A 15,558-nucleotide genomic window follows, 5' to 3' on the forward strand; every position below is an offset into this window, starting at 1 on the left:
GTGGTGAACATGGTCTACAGAAATCTGTCTAGGTCGAGTCGGAGCGGCTTGGTCAGCGTCGGATGACGACAAACAACAACTCTGCTGCGATGAACACACAACTGACTAGCAGGTACACAATTCGGTGGCGAGTATACAACTGAGCGGCGAATCCAGAACTGTCCTAGTGCTCGCGACTCCAGCGCTTAAGAAGCCAGAAGCCAGCGGTGGCGCGCGCAGACTTGCGGCGATTTCCTGTATCGCTGGCGCTGCTTATGTGGACGGCGTCCGGACTTTGATGCTGCCAACCTTTTTGGCAGTGGGCTCGGTTGGCATTACTGGCTAGGATATAACACTCCTCCCCTCCCCAAATCACCGCACCGTCGTTGAATAATGACGTGGCGAGCGTCGACGGCGGGGGAGGGGTCTGGCCGCAGGCGTAGCAGAAGAGACCGGGGCGGAGACTGTTGTCGGTGGCAGTCCCCGGTCCGCACCCCAGCATTGGCTGCGTGGGGCCTCGGGAAACACCGACTGAAAACCGAGGTCAGGGTGCACGCCTGTGACCACGGGCGCAGCTTCTGGTACTGGACGCGACGGGGCGTCGGGACCCACGAAGAGAGGCAGCGTCTCCTGACGCTGCGTCGACGGCTGCTGAGTGGGCGCCGGACAAGGCGCTGCGGTGTCAAACTCCTTGGGGGTGCCCAAGGAAAGCGGCTGCAGTACAGGCTGCACAGCCACCGCTTGGGAAGGCGGCCCGGCTGAGGGGTCGATGTCCATCAGCTCAGAAGGCGGTGGCGACTGAAGCGGGACCGCAGGCGCCGGAGCGACCACCTGGGGCGCTCCCGGATGAAGCTGCGCGGGAGGCATCAACGGGACGGGCTGTCGGCGTGGTAGCGGCGACGGCTGCTGCTGCTGCCCTGGGGGCGGCAGCGAAGTCGGAAGGCGCGGCTGGAACCCGCCACGGACCAAATCTGTGGACAAAGAACGAGCGGCAGAATCCGGGCGTCCAGCGCGGCGCAACTGGTTCTGATGCCTCCTGTGCACCCCAGTAGCACCTTGAACAGTATAAAAACCGCGACCCTGGACACTTATCACGGTACCACGTTCCCAACGACAGCGACCGTGATAAACTCTGAAAAAAACGGCGTCGTTGCGCTGAAAACGCGTGCGATGCTCAGAAGCGGCGGGTCGATCCGGGGGGTGCAACAACCGTAGTAGGATGCGATGACGACGGCCGTGGAGAAGCTCCGCAGGCGAAGGGCCGTCGCGTGGCGTGGTCCGGTACGACGACAGGAACGTGATGAGGGCCTGCTGACGAGAGTGCGTAGCACGAAGGCGGTCCATATGATCCTTGAATGTGCGTACAAAACGTTCCGCTGCACCATTCGATTGAGGGTGGAACGGCGGAGTAAGAACATGGCGAATGCCATTGGCAGAACAAAAACTTTCAAATTCAGCAGAGGTAAATTGTGGACCATTGTCAGACACTAAAACTTCTGGAAGACCCTCAATACAAAAAATTGAAGTCAACGCCTGTAAAGTTTGTGCAGACGTTGGAGACTGCATGGGCACAACAAACGGAAAATTACTAAATGCATCTATCACGATGAGCCAACGAGAATGCCAATATGGGCCAGCGAAATCAATATGTACTCGCTGCCAGGGACCGGCAGGGCGTGCCCACTCAAAATAGCGTTGAGGCGGAGCAGCTTGGTGTTCGGCACACGTCGAACAATCTGTAGACATCTGCGTAATCTGCTTATCAATGCCGATCCATGTACAATGACGGCGGGCAAGCTGCTTGGTGCGGACCACTCCCCAATGACCTTGATGCAACAAGTCGAGGACCTTGGATTGGAGCACTTGGGGAACCACTACACGAAGCTGGTCATTCTCGGTGCGTAACAGCAAAACTCCGTGCGAAACAGACAACAGATGACGTTGCGGATAATAGCGACGAACCACAGGATCCGATATGTCCTTTGCCTTGGACGGCCAACCACGTTGAACAAAACGTACTAGTAAACTCAGATGAGGATCCGTAGCTGTCTCACATGCTACCTGACGATAATCAATCGGAAAATCCCGGAGGGATTGATGCTCATCGGCGTCAATCTGATGGCAAGAGTCGTCAGAGGAATCGAAGACCTCATCCGCAGCAATCGGCAATCGAGAAAGCGCGTCAGCGTTTGCATGCTGAGCTGTAGGGCGATACAGTATCTCATACTGGTATTGTGATAACAAAAGAGCCCAACGTTGTAGTCTCTGAGCTGTCCGCTGAGGAACTGGTTTAGACGGATGAAACAGCGACGTCAGGGGCTTGTGATCTGTGACTATATAGAATGGTCTACCATAGAGGTAGTGATGGAATTTTGTGACACCGAACACAATAGCCAACGCTTCCTTGTCCAATTGGCTATAATTACACTGAGCTTTGTTTAACAATTTAGATGCGAACGCAATAGGACGTTCGGTGTTACCGACTCGGTGAGACAACACAGCACCGAGGCCGAAAGAAGAAGCATCACAAGCTAACACCAGAGGCTTGGTAGGGTCGTAATGGACCAGACAACGATCATTCAATAAAGCCTCTTTAAGCTGCTGAAAGGCTGATTGGCAATCAGCTGACCACACAAACGGAACATTCTTCCGGCGGAGACGATGCAACGGTGCAGCAATCTGTGATGCATTAGGTATAAACCTAATATAATATGTCAATTTGCCAAGAACTGCTTGCAATTCATGCAGATTGCGAGGGGTGGGCAAATCACGAATAGCTGCTAAATGTGACTGGGAGGGATGAATGCCTTGAGCATTAAAAACATGTCCCAGATACTCCAACTCCGTAAGGAAAAATGAACATTTACCGATGTTGCAACGTAGGCCTGCCTGAGACAACACTGTAAACAAACACTCCAAATTACGGAAATGTTCAGCAGGCGTCCGACCGGACACAACAATATCATCTAAATAGTTGCAACACGATGGCACATTAGCCAAAAGTTGTGACAAAAAACGCTGAAAAACAGCTGGAGCTGACGCACAACCAAAAGGCAAAAGCAGAAAACGGAACAACCCCAACGACGTGTTTATGACAAAATACTGTTGTGATTGCTCGTCGAGGGGCAATTGCAAATATGCTTCACGGAGATCAATTTTGGAAAAGATCCGAGCTTCCCCTAACTTATCCATCAGCTCGTCCGGTCTAGGCAAAGGAAAAGAATCAATGACAGTCTGAGGATTAACTGTCGACTTAAAATCAGCACACAAACGTAACTAGCCAGACGGTTTCTTTATAATAACTAAGGGAGAAGCCCACTGGCTCGCTGAAACGGGTTGAATAATACCGTTGTTTTGCCAACGACGAAGTTCATCTTCTACAGGTGCCCAGAGGGCGTGAGGCACTGGACGAGCACGAAAAAATCGAGGCTGAGCATTATATTTTAACGTAATATGAGCGGCAAAGTTCGCAGCACAACCGAGTTCGTCTTTAAATATGTCACTGTATCGTTTACACAAATCGGTTATGCTGTCTTGAGGAACAACAACAGAATTAAGTTGCAACACATTGTCTTGGATAGACAGGCCAAACAAGTCAAAACAGTCTAATCCGAAAATGTTTACACTGTCTGTAGCGCGGAGCACTGTGAAGGAAACTGTTTTTGTGTTGCCCCGGAATGTGGCTGGCACGCTACATACACCTAACACAGGAATGTGTTCGCCACTATAAGTAGCCAAAGAATGTTTTGCCGCTGAAAGTTTAGGGCGGCCGATAGCCGCATACGTAGCACTATTTATGAGAGTCACAGACGCACCAGTGTCTAATTGAAAATTGAAGGTCTTATCCTGGATGCGTAGCTTCACAAATAGTTTATTACACTGCCTCTGGATCGGTGCAGTGGAGGCGGAAGACACAAAATCAGCGCGTTTAGCGCGTATTCGCTGCTTACGACAACTCGTGGGTTGGGCGGGTGGAACAACAACTCCCGCTTCACTTGCAGTCTGTACATTACGTTTTACAGCGTTTGAAGTACGCCTGGGTCGCATAGCAGAGGGCTGGGTGGGTGGCTTATTGCGAACAAGTTTATTACCCACACGAACCGTGGAAGAGTCTTTAAACGCGACCTTCTGGGCGGGCTGGCTTTGAAGAACATGAATATCCATGGGCTGGGCAGCACTAGAATTGTTCTTGCGTTTACGCAAACAAACAGTCTGGATGTGTCCTTTCCTTTGACAGAAGTGACAAACCGCGTTTCGTAACGGGCAACGTTCACGAGGATGAGCAAGAACACACTTAGGGCAAGACTTAAGTCTATCATTTTGCACACGCGGCTGACGAATGTGTTTAACATGACGCGGCCGGCTAGTGTTTACAGTCTGACTCTGCCGGTGGCGCCGCGGGCGTGACATAACTTGCTTAGCACAGGCAATTTGAGAAATACGTGGCTGATCTAACTCACACTCAGCATAGTCAAAAGTATCTTGGGCTTCAATAATGTTCATCACAGTCTCTAATGACGGGTCAGGCAACTTTAAGATAGCAGCACGAATACGAGAATCTGCAATGTTTTGAGTAATAGCGTCCCGTAACATGACATCACTGTAGGAAGCTCCACACACACAATTAAATCGGCACTGACGGGTGAGGCCCCGTAAATCTGTTAACCACTGCTTATTAGATTGATGAGGCAGTTTCTTTAATCTGAAGAACTTGAATCTGGCCGCTGCCACATGAACTCGCGACTCGAAATACTCAGCAAGCTTGTTAACAACAACGTCATAGTCTAAAGCTTCTGGCTTGGATTTCGGGAACAACTTACAAAGGAGTCTATAGACTTCCACGCCTACAGTGGAAATTAAATAAAACTGTGGCTCATTACCTGTGATTTTGTAGACTGACATGTGCGCCTGCAACTGCGCGAAATATTCTTGCCATTCTTCTCGTGATGCCTCAAAAGCACGAAAAGGCGGTGCTGCCTGTGCTTGTTCCTTGTGTGGTGGTGGATTAGCCGCTTGTTTGGCGATTGCGTCCACCAGACTTTGTATTTGCTGACTCTGTAACAAGATCAACTGTTGTAATTCGGCAGACATAGTGAACACAAATTAAACCAGCCCCCAAAATTCTATCTCAAGAAACAAGTTAAACCAGCCCTGCACACGAGTTCGGAAGTCCTCGTCGCCAGTTTTGTGACGGCCTTCGTAGCGACAACACTTCGCTGTAGAAACGGCCTACGAAGTCACCGCCACACTTTTAATAGCGGGCCGAGCGGTCCGCTGGAACAGTGAACAGAAAGATGAAAACCCACACACTCGGATTAAATGAAAGTCGGTACTTATCTTTATTAACGACGATACAGAACACAGTGGTGAACATGGTCTACAGAAATCTGTCTAGGTCGAGTCGGAGCGGCTTGGTCAGCGTCGGATGACGACAAACAACAACTCTGCTGCGATGAACACACAACTGACTAGCAGGTACACAATTCGGTGGCGAGTATACAACTGAGCGGCGAATCCAGAACTGTCCTAGTGCTCGCGACTCCAGCGCTTAAGAAGCCAGAAGCCAGCGGTGGCGCGCGCAGACTTGCGGCGATTTCCTGTATCGCTGGCGCTGCTTATGCGGACGGCGTCCGGACTTTGATGCTGCCAACCTTTTTGGCAGCGGGCTCGGTTGGCATTACTGGCTAGGATATAACAAATGTAACTTTCCGAGTACAGTTGGCAATTGAGCGTTCTGCGTACAAGCGGCCTATGTTGTCTGTCTTGAACAGTTTTGGCTTAAGTTGACTGTATCGGAGTTACAGTGTGACTTCGCTTGTTAAAATCAATCACTGTATCGTTAGTGATTGTGTGGCGAGCCTTCTTCGTCTCCCTCAGAGGCTCATTTGTATTGCTGGGAAGTCTTTAGTCTGGAAAAACCAGACCAGGATAATTAGTTTCAGGCTATACTCGCGACATTATCATCACCACGACGGGACGTCGAAGCTACCAGCCATCGCCTCTGGTACGCCAGATCGTGTTCTTGCAGTTAAGAAGACAGTTTGGTAATGTATGTTCGCAGCACCGGCAGATAGGGATTTTCCTAGGTGATAATCAGAGCTAAGCAGAGCGCGCCTGTTCGTCTTTTTCTAACTTTGTTCTGTCTTGGGTAGCAGCTATTAATGTTGGGTTGGCTATGTGTTTTCTCTTAAGATTTGAGTTGCAAGGAATTGGCTCCACATACCACTTCGTCATAAATGTCACAATCTAGTTTAGGGACAACTTCACCTTCACAGCATTTATTTGAGTATCCAATTTGAGCCAATTTGATGTATTGTAAATGTTTCATGTGTTTTGTTTATTATTTTGAGTTTAGTCATAATAAATCATATTGTTATTTTGGACAGAACTTTCATTATGTTAATCGGTAGAGCAACCCTTTCATTTCTCACTACGTTACTGAAACTTTCCTTTATTTAATTAATGTCTATCGAACTAAATTATTGCAGGTGCCAAACTCTTTTCTACTCCACTTGCAGGGTCGATTACAGTCGGTTCGCGTTTATTTTTAATCCATGTGCAACAGCAAAAGTCGGAGTTAGAATAGGGGGGGGGGGGCTTAGAGCATCATTTATATATGAAGATTCTCGAAGAATTTAGTGTTAAATACACTGCTAGCCCCGGCACCTCGCAAATTTACAGACTTCTGATTTGTGTGCTTTAATCATGTAACCGAAATTTATCAGATTCCTTTCGGTACTCATATGGATGTCTTGACACTTTTCATTATTTCGAGTCAATTGCCACTTCTCGCACGCTATAGATATCTTGCCTAAATCGTTTTGCAGCTTGTTTTAATCATCTGATGACTTTATAAGACGGTAAATTACAGCATCTTCTGCAAATAATTGAAGAGTGTGTAACACCAATATCGATTGTAAGCAGTTTATACAGTGTAATTATGTGTGTGTGACTATGAAGTGGTTGTTCTTTACGAGTTAAGATCTTTGAATTCTTAGAGGGAAGTTGAAGTTTGTAATGTACTCATTGTCAAAAAAAAATTAATAATGTTTAAAAGTAATGAAACTTTGCAAAATATGAATGTTAAGAAAGAGAAACGTATATGTAGAAAACTGGTTCATACGTAGGGATCTTGTATTGTATAGTAAAAAAGGTGTAGGGAACCTCCTTCGCTACGGAAGTGGGCTGGCGCGCGCTAAAAGGCGGATTTGGCGGTCGATCTGGGCGGCTACTGGAGGAGTACGCTACGCAGTCAGTGGCTAACTGTTGTACAGTTAACAACGAGGGTGCCAATTGAGACATTTGAAAGCCAATTTATATTGAAATTGCCTCGTATGTGATTTCGGCGGCTGTCGTGTGATGCTCTTGTTATTATGGAATGGCTCTAAAACGAGGATAATACGTGCCCAAGAAGAATTTATAAAGAGCATTCAACAGCAAGAGTGTGAGACCAGATAGCGCCACTGCTCCGCCTGCTTCAGGAACTCAGATATGTATCATAAGATGAACCAGTATGTTTCTGTAAGTGATTTACAATAATAATTACAGTGATATAAACATGTGTGTGAACCTTTACATTGTCCTGATCATGAAACCAATGTAGGGTCCCACCCTAAGCGTGCAGAAGGCCGAGTATCCTGTTTCTGAATAACTATTGATTTGTGTCTGCATTAAATGTGCCAGAGTTCAGTGGCAAAGTATGCAAATGTTGCTAGTTAAATTACCTGCTTCACAGATAGTGAGAAAGGCACACAAACTGAACTTACACGAAAGTAATTTTGCTTTGATTATTACTATGAACTATTTTCTGAAGTTAATTGAACTTAATATTTGAATTACTTGCTTTAAAGTATGAACATATAAATTGTTTCAAGTGGTGTTAGAAATCAATATTGGCAAATTGCAGTTTGTTTCTGAAATAGTCACAGAATTTGCCTGTAACGACAGTTTCAGTTTATGGGTCCCTACTATATTATTTCCTATTATAAGAAAGATAAACCGAATATTGCACTTGCTAAAGAAATCTGAGACATTTTCATAATAGCGAGAGTATAAACAGTGTTTATGTAGTGTTATTTAACTAGATTTGTGTTGCTTGTATGTTAGTTAAACCAGGGCTCTTGTCATGCCCAACTTTAGTCTCTTTATGTCTTGAGTAACATCTTAGTGCTGAATTGGTTAATGCTTGAGATGGTAACTATTATTGCTATGAGTGAAATATCATTTAACTTCCTGTGATTGCTTATTTGTGGAAATAGTAACAACTGCTACCCACTACTCAGTTCATCCGGCAGTTCTCTGCCTCGTGATGACTGGGTGTTGTGTGATGTCCTTAGGTTAGTTAGGTTTAAGTAGTTCTAAGTTCTAGGGGACTGATGACCATAGATGTTAAGTCCCATAGTGCTCAGAGCCATTTTTCATCCGGTAGTCGTGTGTATGCATTGCACTATTTAAAATGAGTATTAATGAAAGTCACTTTAGCAACTCAGTTTCAGTTTTCTTTAAACTTAATGTTTCAAATTATTATGCCTAATTAGGCTGGCGACCGTTTGTTGTTTCATTCACGTGAACGTCACTGCTTTCATAACTTCCAAACTAAAGCGTTTCAGTTTTCTATTAATTGCCGTAGATACATAATTACTGTTCGATACCCCCTACCCATTAGGTAAACACTCGGTCAAAACATTTTTAAATTCCTCCCAGAGGCTTTTACGTATCAGAACTTGAAGGTTCAGTGACAAGGAAACTGCGGCTTGCGTTATGAGTGCTACTCAGATTATCTCCAAAATCGTTTATGTAGATCAGGAATAGCAGAGGGCCTGTAACACTTCATTTGGGAACTCCAGATATTACTTCTGTTTTATTCGATTACCTTTCGTCAGTTACTAAGAACTATGACATTTCTGACAGGAAATCGTGAGACGATAGCCCAAAGGTACGCAATTTGACTAGAAGTCGCCTGTAAGGTATGGTGTAAAAAGCTTTCTGGAAATCTAAAAATAGGGAATCAGTTTGACATCCCATGTCAACAGCACTCACTGCTTCGTGCGAATAAAGAGCTATTAAAAAATAACGATATTATCTGAATATGTGTTGGCCGTTTTTCAATAAATCGTTTTCTTCGAGATAACTCATAACGTTCGAACACCGTGTATGTTCCAGGATCCTAGTGCAAACCTTCGTTAGCGATATGAGTCTGTTGTTTAACGGATAACCCTTATCTCCTTTCTTGGGTATTTGTGTGACCTGTTATACTTTCCTGTCTTTAGGCACGGATCTTTCAACGATAGATTGGTTGTATATTATGGAGCTATTGTATCAGCATCCTCTGAGAGGAATGTGAGTGGTTTTCAATCAGGACAGAGGGCCTTGCCTTTATTAAGTGATTTAAGCAGCTTTGACACACCGAGGATATCTACTTTTAAGTCACCCATGTTGTCAGTGGTTCTTGATTACAATTCTGGAATATTTACTTCATAATATCTTTGGTGAACGGATTTTGGAAAACCGTGTTTACTAAATCTGCTTTAGAGGAACTGTCATAATCACAACTGTTATCGAGCAATGAATGTACTGATTACGTCTTTCCGCTGGTGTACTTTATGTACAATCAGAATCTCTTAGTATTTTGTGCCAAATTTCGAGACAGAGTTTCGTTGCAGAAAATATTAAAAGTATCTCTCATTGAAGTTCGCACTACAATTCGAGCTTTTGTAAAACTTCACCAATCTCTAGGGTTTTGCTTTCTTTAAAATTTGGAATGCTTCCTTCATTCCTTCTGCAACATTGTTCTGACTTGTTTATTGTACCGTGAGGGATTAGTACTATCGCCTACTAATTTATTTGTTATATGTCTCTCAGTTGTCGGTGAAAGGCTCCAGCCGGCCGAAGTGACCGTGCGGTTAAAGGCGCTGCAGTCTGGAACCGCAAGACCGCTACGGTCGCAGGTTCGAATCCTGCCTCGGGCATGGATGTTTGTGATGTCCTTAGGTTAGTTAGGTTTAACTAGTTCTAAGTTCTAGGGGACTAATGACCTCAGCAGTTGAGTCCCATAGTGCTCAGAGCCATTTGAACCATTTTTGAAAGGCACCAATTGTAAATTTATTCCGGTTCTAAAATATAAACTCTACCCATATTTACTCATAGGAAGCATCTATTTCGATTTCACTATGAGATTAACTACTTCTGACAACAATAAAGACTCCATCACCAGCTGTATATAAATTGTCCTTTCTAAACACGGTTAGGTCCTTTGTAAAAATTTCGGCGGAAGCTTTTGTCAGCTTTCCCTGCCTATAACGATTTGAGCTTCAGAGCTTCCTATTAGCGCTTGGAGCTCTTGTTCTTTTACAGCGCAGCTACGACAATTTACAACTTGTAGTGAACTCTGAATTCTTCTCTCTGCTGTCAGACGTGAAACGACGAGCATATGACTGATGAGATTGTCCCACGTTAGCAGCCAACAATTAATTGATATCAATAATTAAATGAAATCAAACACAAATGGCACGAAATTAAGGTGTTCCAATATGAATGTCAAAGATTGATTATATGATCAAATCATGAAAGAAATTTATTTTCGTGCTGTTTACACAAACCAAAACAGAATTACAAATCTTAGGGCCGATTTGACTGGGCGTAGACACGACTCATTTCTTAAGGGGAAGCAATGGGGACCGACTCGTCTCATCATCATTCGTCATGGTTCCTCATGTTCAGCTGTCGGCGGCAGGCGCTGCGTCGGTACGGCGCGTCACCTCGGGACAGTGCGGCGCGAGTCGGCTGCCCTCATCAGAGATCGCAGCTTCGCGGCTGGACCCAGGCACAATCTCCGCGTTGTCTGCCCGTTGTCGGTTGCGTGGCTGAATCTGTGCTATCACGGTGTCGGAAGGCGGATGTTGGCGATGGTGGAAGAGCGCCCATGTCCTCTCATTTCTGCAGTCTCCCCACGAGTCCCCTCTCACTTCTCATCCATCTCTCAGCCAACTCCTCCACGAAATATTCTTCCTTTCAGCATTGTCATTGGCGGACGAAACTTTTAATGCAGCCCAATGACAGATCGCCGTTTCATCTCCACGCTTCATCGTGTGGGGTGGAAATTTCCTATCTGGCGTGGGCTGGGGTGTGCCTCGTGAATTATCTTTCTCACTATCACATGCAAAGATATCCGCCCGGCTTCCCGCTGAGTGCTAGCAGAATGACTGCAGTGTCATCTCTTCAGGGCTCGCCCCAGGGTGTCCGGCTCCCTCCTCCTCCTCGGCCTCTCGCGCTGAGTTGGCGAAAGTGGGCGCGGTCCGACGTACTACAAACTACAATACCTACTTTTTCTAGGTCTACTTTCCTGTGTTTGTCCTGCACCCGTTCAGACTGAAGACCCTTCTGTAGTTTTCCAAGACCTTCTAACCTAAAAAACCACCAATTCCCCTCCACACAGCCCCTATTGGCCGCGTATGTACTGAAACATTGATCTATTAAGTGGAACTCGGAAACCCACCAGCCTAACGCCGATCAGTCAGGGTTCGTGAAAGAGCTGCGAGCAAACCGCACTTTATCATTTCGAGATGAAAAAACAGATTCTGTTTGTAATCGATTAATGCTACGACACATTCATGTACAACAATGACAATGATAAGTGTGAGTGGATTAACGTTTCCGTAGCTTTATACCTGTCTTCAGAAATCTCAAGAAATGATAAGACTAAAATAAAAAAAGGAGTGTTTGGTGGCAAAAAGCCGGCCGCTAGTGACCGTGCGGCTCTAGGCGCTTCAGTCTGGAACTGCGTGACCGCTACGGTCGCAGGTTCGAATCCTGCCTCGGGCATGGATGTGTGTGATGTCCTTAAGTTAGTTAGGTTTAAGTAGTTCTAAGTTCTAGGGGACTGATGACCTCAGATGTTAAGTCCCATAGTGCTCAGAGCCATTTTTTTTGTTGGCAAAAATATTATAATCTGGAAAAATAAGTAAGAATAATTTTGAACATTTCATCCAAAACGGGTTGTAATCATTAATTCGTTGCTTTTGTTGGACGCTTACTCTGGACATACCGACACCTCTGTCTTTCAGGAGGGCGACGAAAAGACCATTGATACAATTCAGTCTCCACCTCGAACAACCAGTGTTAATCTCGACAGAGAATTTTTTCAACTGTGGAAAGTATTTTTAGGGAAATTGTCGGACAATATAATTTCCGATAACCCCGTGTCATTTAAGGGTTATAAAGAAAACAGTATTCTCATATTTCAGTCGTTTGCGCATTATCGTTTTACATCCCCACATTTTACTGATTGCTTTAAAGTATATTCGCTCTGTAGCACAATAAGCAGAGCAACGGCCAGGACCATTCCTCACACCACCGAAATTCTGTCTAAACAGAATTAGTAATCACTGTGATGTACGTGAAAGCATTAGTTTTTCTTTCGTGGGGTGTGTCTGGTGTAAGGAAGTAGTTTATTTCGTTATTAAAGTGACGCTTCGCTTTATTGTGAGAACTGATAATTCATTCTAGCAGCGCCGGCAGTTAAAAATTAAATCACATGGTATGTCACAGCTGTGGCGAACACTTCCTCCGTGATCCCGAATCCGTCCGCCGCTGCGTGCGACAATCTACATCACTACTCTGCAGTTCGCATTTAAGTGTCTCACAGAAGGTTCATGGAATCACTTTCATTATATTTCTTTAGTGCTCCTCTTTCGAACAGCGGGTGCGGAAAGCGAGCAAGTAAATCTTTCTGTGCGAGCTCTTACTTCTCTTATGTTATTAGAATGATCATTTCTCCCTATGTATGTGAAGATCAACAAAATATTTTTGCAATCTGAGGTGCTAGTTTCAGATTGAAATTTCTTGGAAACATCTCAGCGCAACATAAATGCCTTTGTCTCTAATGGTTGCCACGCCAACTCACGTATCTTATTCGTGGCACTGTCTCCCCTATTTCGCGATAATATGAAACGAGCTACCCCTCTTCGAACTTTTTCGTTGCGTTCCGTTCATCCTATCTGGTGAGGATCCTATACCGCACAACATTACTCTAACAGAGGACGGACAAACGTAGTGTAGGCAGTTTCTTTATAGCATTTGTTGCGACTTCTGAGTGTTCTACAGTAAAAAGACGTCTTTGGTTCGCCTTCTGCACTACCTACTTCATGTGATCGTTCCAAAATAATTCGTTCGTAATTTTTAGTTTTATTTTATTCAATGTTCCAAATATGTAGCAGTGTGACGAAATAAATCTCGGTTGAACAGTTTGGTGTGAGTGTGCAAAGGACGCATTATTCCGGCAATCGACCTTGTTGCCCTCATCAGGTGTGCCGACGTACTGCCAAGGGCCGGCAGGCGTGAGGTATATATCAGATTTCCCCCCCCCCCCCCACCTCTGGGCGCTCCCTCCACCGTCCGCGCCCCGGACGCTTTCTCGGCCATCCGCGCCGGGGTTCGACGCACGGCTTGTGGCCCCGCGTCTGGGTGTTCCCTCGTAGGTCTACGCCCAGGGAGGTTTGCCTTCGGCGTTTCAGAGGTTCCTCCCCCTGCCTTCGAAGTCAGTACATTCTGGGATATTTCTATCTTCTCCTTAAGCCGGGTAATGTCTAGTTCCCAAGCTTCGTTAAGGGAATAGCTGCAGTCACGATTCAGTTCAGGTTTTCTTACTCTGATCTCTATAGCTTCTTTGATGATACTTTCCCAATATTTCGAAGTCTGTGTTAGGACCTTGGTCTTGTCATAATCCATGCCGTGAAGTTCTGACAGGCATTGCTTGGCGATTGCAGACTTATTATGCTGTTGCAATCTTTTGTGCCGTTGATGTTCACGTCATCGGTCTTCAATGGAGCGAATTGTCTGACCTACGTATTCCTTATCTCATTGGCACTGTATTTTGTAAACCCCTGACTTACGTAAATCAAGGTCCCTAACATTCTGAAAGTTTTTATGTTGTTAATATTGTGTTTTGCTCCATATTTGCCAGCTTTAATCGCCTCCACTTCCATGAAATTGGCATGTATAATGCACCGGTTCTAGATTGGTCCATACTACAGCGGAAAAAATGTGTGCCACACTGGCTCCTGTCTGCTCAATGGCCTATGTAATTGTATTACAATCTTCTGCCGTACTTTGTATTTCACATCTTCACAATTCCATCCGCCCATTCCTTTCGTTTGGCCACTGCCATTTGTGTCACTTCTATCACTTCTCTATGTATATGTGTTGCCTCTACAGGAATGCTATTATTTCCGTAATTTTGACTGCTGCTACTTCGTTCCTTAGCACCGTAACTGGAGCGAACCCTGTTGCACTATGAACCATGCAAACTGTTTATCACCACATGGAAGTCACTAAGGAACACACCTTAAAAGCATGGTGATTATTGCAGTATAGCCGGCAGAGCATTCTCAGTTCGCTCATGATTCTCTCAGCGAATTTTGAGAAGTGTGATATGTTGATACAAATTTTGACCACATCCTTTCTTCCATGAACATTCCTTTATAATGTCATGATCTAAATTGGAGGCTGTTATGTGAGATAATCTTCTCTACCCGCACTAACTATTTCAGGGTTACCTTTTAGAACACGTCAGACAGACTTAATTACTTCCTCTGTCATTTAGTGATGCAGTCGAAAAAGCTCCTCTGCTTCCTGCGGTCTTCTTCTGTAACCTCTTCCGTTGTCCTCTGATACAATACATAGTTTTCATCAGTTCGCATATTTTTCGCGTCATAAGCGGTTTTTCTTGTCCTGTTGTAAGACGATCTCACTTCTGCCTAAGTCCGTTAGTGCATGAAATGTTTGCATTAATTCCGTGGCTAAAGTCATCAATATTGACAGGTTCGGTATTATCAAGAAGTACCATTGCAGGGTATTACGCTGTCAAAAATTCTAATCGTACTTAGTACAACACATCCACACCATTTACAGTTATTGCTCCTCTTACTTTCATCTTGTGTAAATTTAGTATGCATTATTCAATCCCCTGCACACATCGTGTGACATCTGGTGTGAGTCCAAGACTGATAACCAAAATTTGTGGATCAGTTGAATAAATCCTTGGTACGCTACCTCCTATGTAGTGGACTACAGTTCCTGAGGATTTTTCATACGAAACTCGGTTAAGTACCAGTCTTTCTACAGTTAGTTTCATGCAGTCGTTATATTTTAAATAGCTCCGTGCGCATATTCCCAGATATTTCGTTGGTCTCATTTCTTCCAGTGCTTATTCAACTATCGTGTAGCCTAATTCGGCTTCTCAAGTTTCCACTAGGTTATTTATTCCTTCCTGTAGTCCTTCCTAGGGATGTGTTCAAAGTTACTCTTACATCTGAAGATATATCTCTGTGCTGCGTTCTATTAGCTACGATGTAAGTAGCGTGAATAAAAGGACGCTATGCGCAAGAAGCATGAAGCGCCCTTTGAATGTATCCTGATAGCTAAAATAGTCACGCGCACTTTGAATAAGAAAATGCTATTTGACACTGAAATCAATATAAAAGATAGGGTCGCCACCAACTCTAGCCACACGACAAAGAAGAGGTAGCACTGAGTCGGAAAATTACTTAATTTATTAATAAGAAAAACTCACAAAAGAACATT

At 44.9% G+C, this 15,558-nt stretch overlaps 1 protein-coding gene across 1 annotated transcript; it reads right to left on the reverse strand.

Annotated features, from left to right (window-relative positions):
• Positions 1-351: 351 nt before the first annotated feature.
• Positions 352-13,398, reverse strand: LOC126249230 (uncharacterized). Its single transcript, XM_049950886.1, has 2 exons — positions 13,350-13,398; positions 352-950 (listed from the first exon to the last, which is right to left on the reverse strand). Exons 1-2 carry the CDS (start codon positions 13,396-13,398, stop codon positions 352-354), a joined length of 648 nt encoding a protein of 215 aa, XP_049806843.1.
• Between the last annotated feature and the right edge of the window lie 2,160 nt (positions 13,399-15,558).

This window comes from Schistocerca nitens, chromosome 3 (assembly GCF_023898315.1).
Source record: "Schistocerca nitens isolate TAMUIC-IGC-003100 chromosome 3, iqSchNite1.1, whole genome shotgun sequence".
In the NCBI taxonomy this organism is placed as follows: domain Eukaryota; kingdom Metazoa; phylum Arthropoda; class Insecta; order Orthoptera; family Acrididae; genus Schistocerca; species Schistocerca nitens.

Bases quoted from the DNA above. Each gene is read 5' to 3' on its own strand.
- LOC126249230 (XM_049950886.1), bottom strand. From the start codon at position 13,398: ATGGCCGAGAAAGCGTCCGGGGCGCGGACGGTGGAGGGAGCGCCCAGA. The intron at 951-13,349 runs GTGGGGGGGGGG...CTTTGTCCACAG, and splicing joins GGTGGAGGGAGCGCCCAGAG to ATTTGGTCCGTGGCGGGTTC.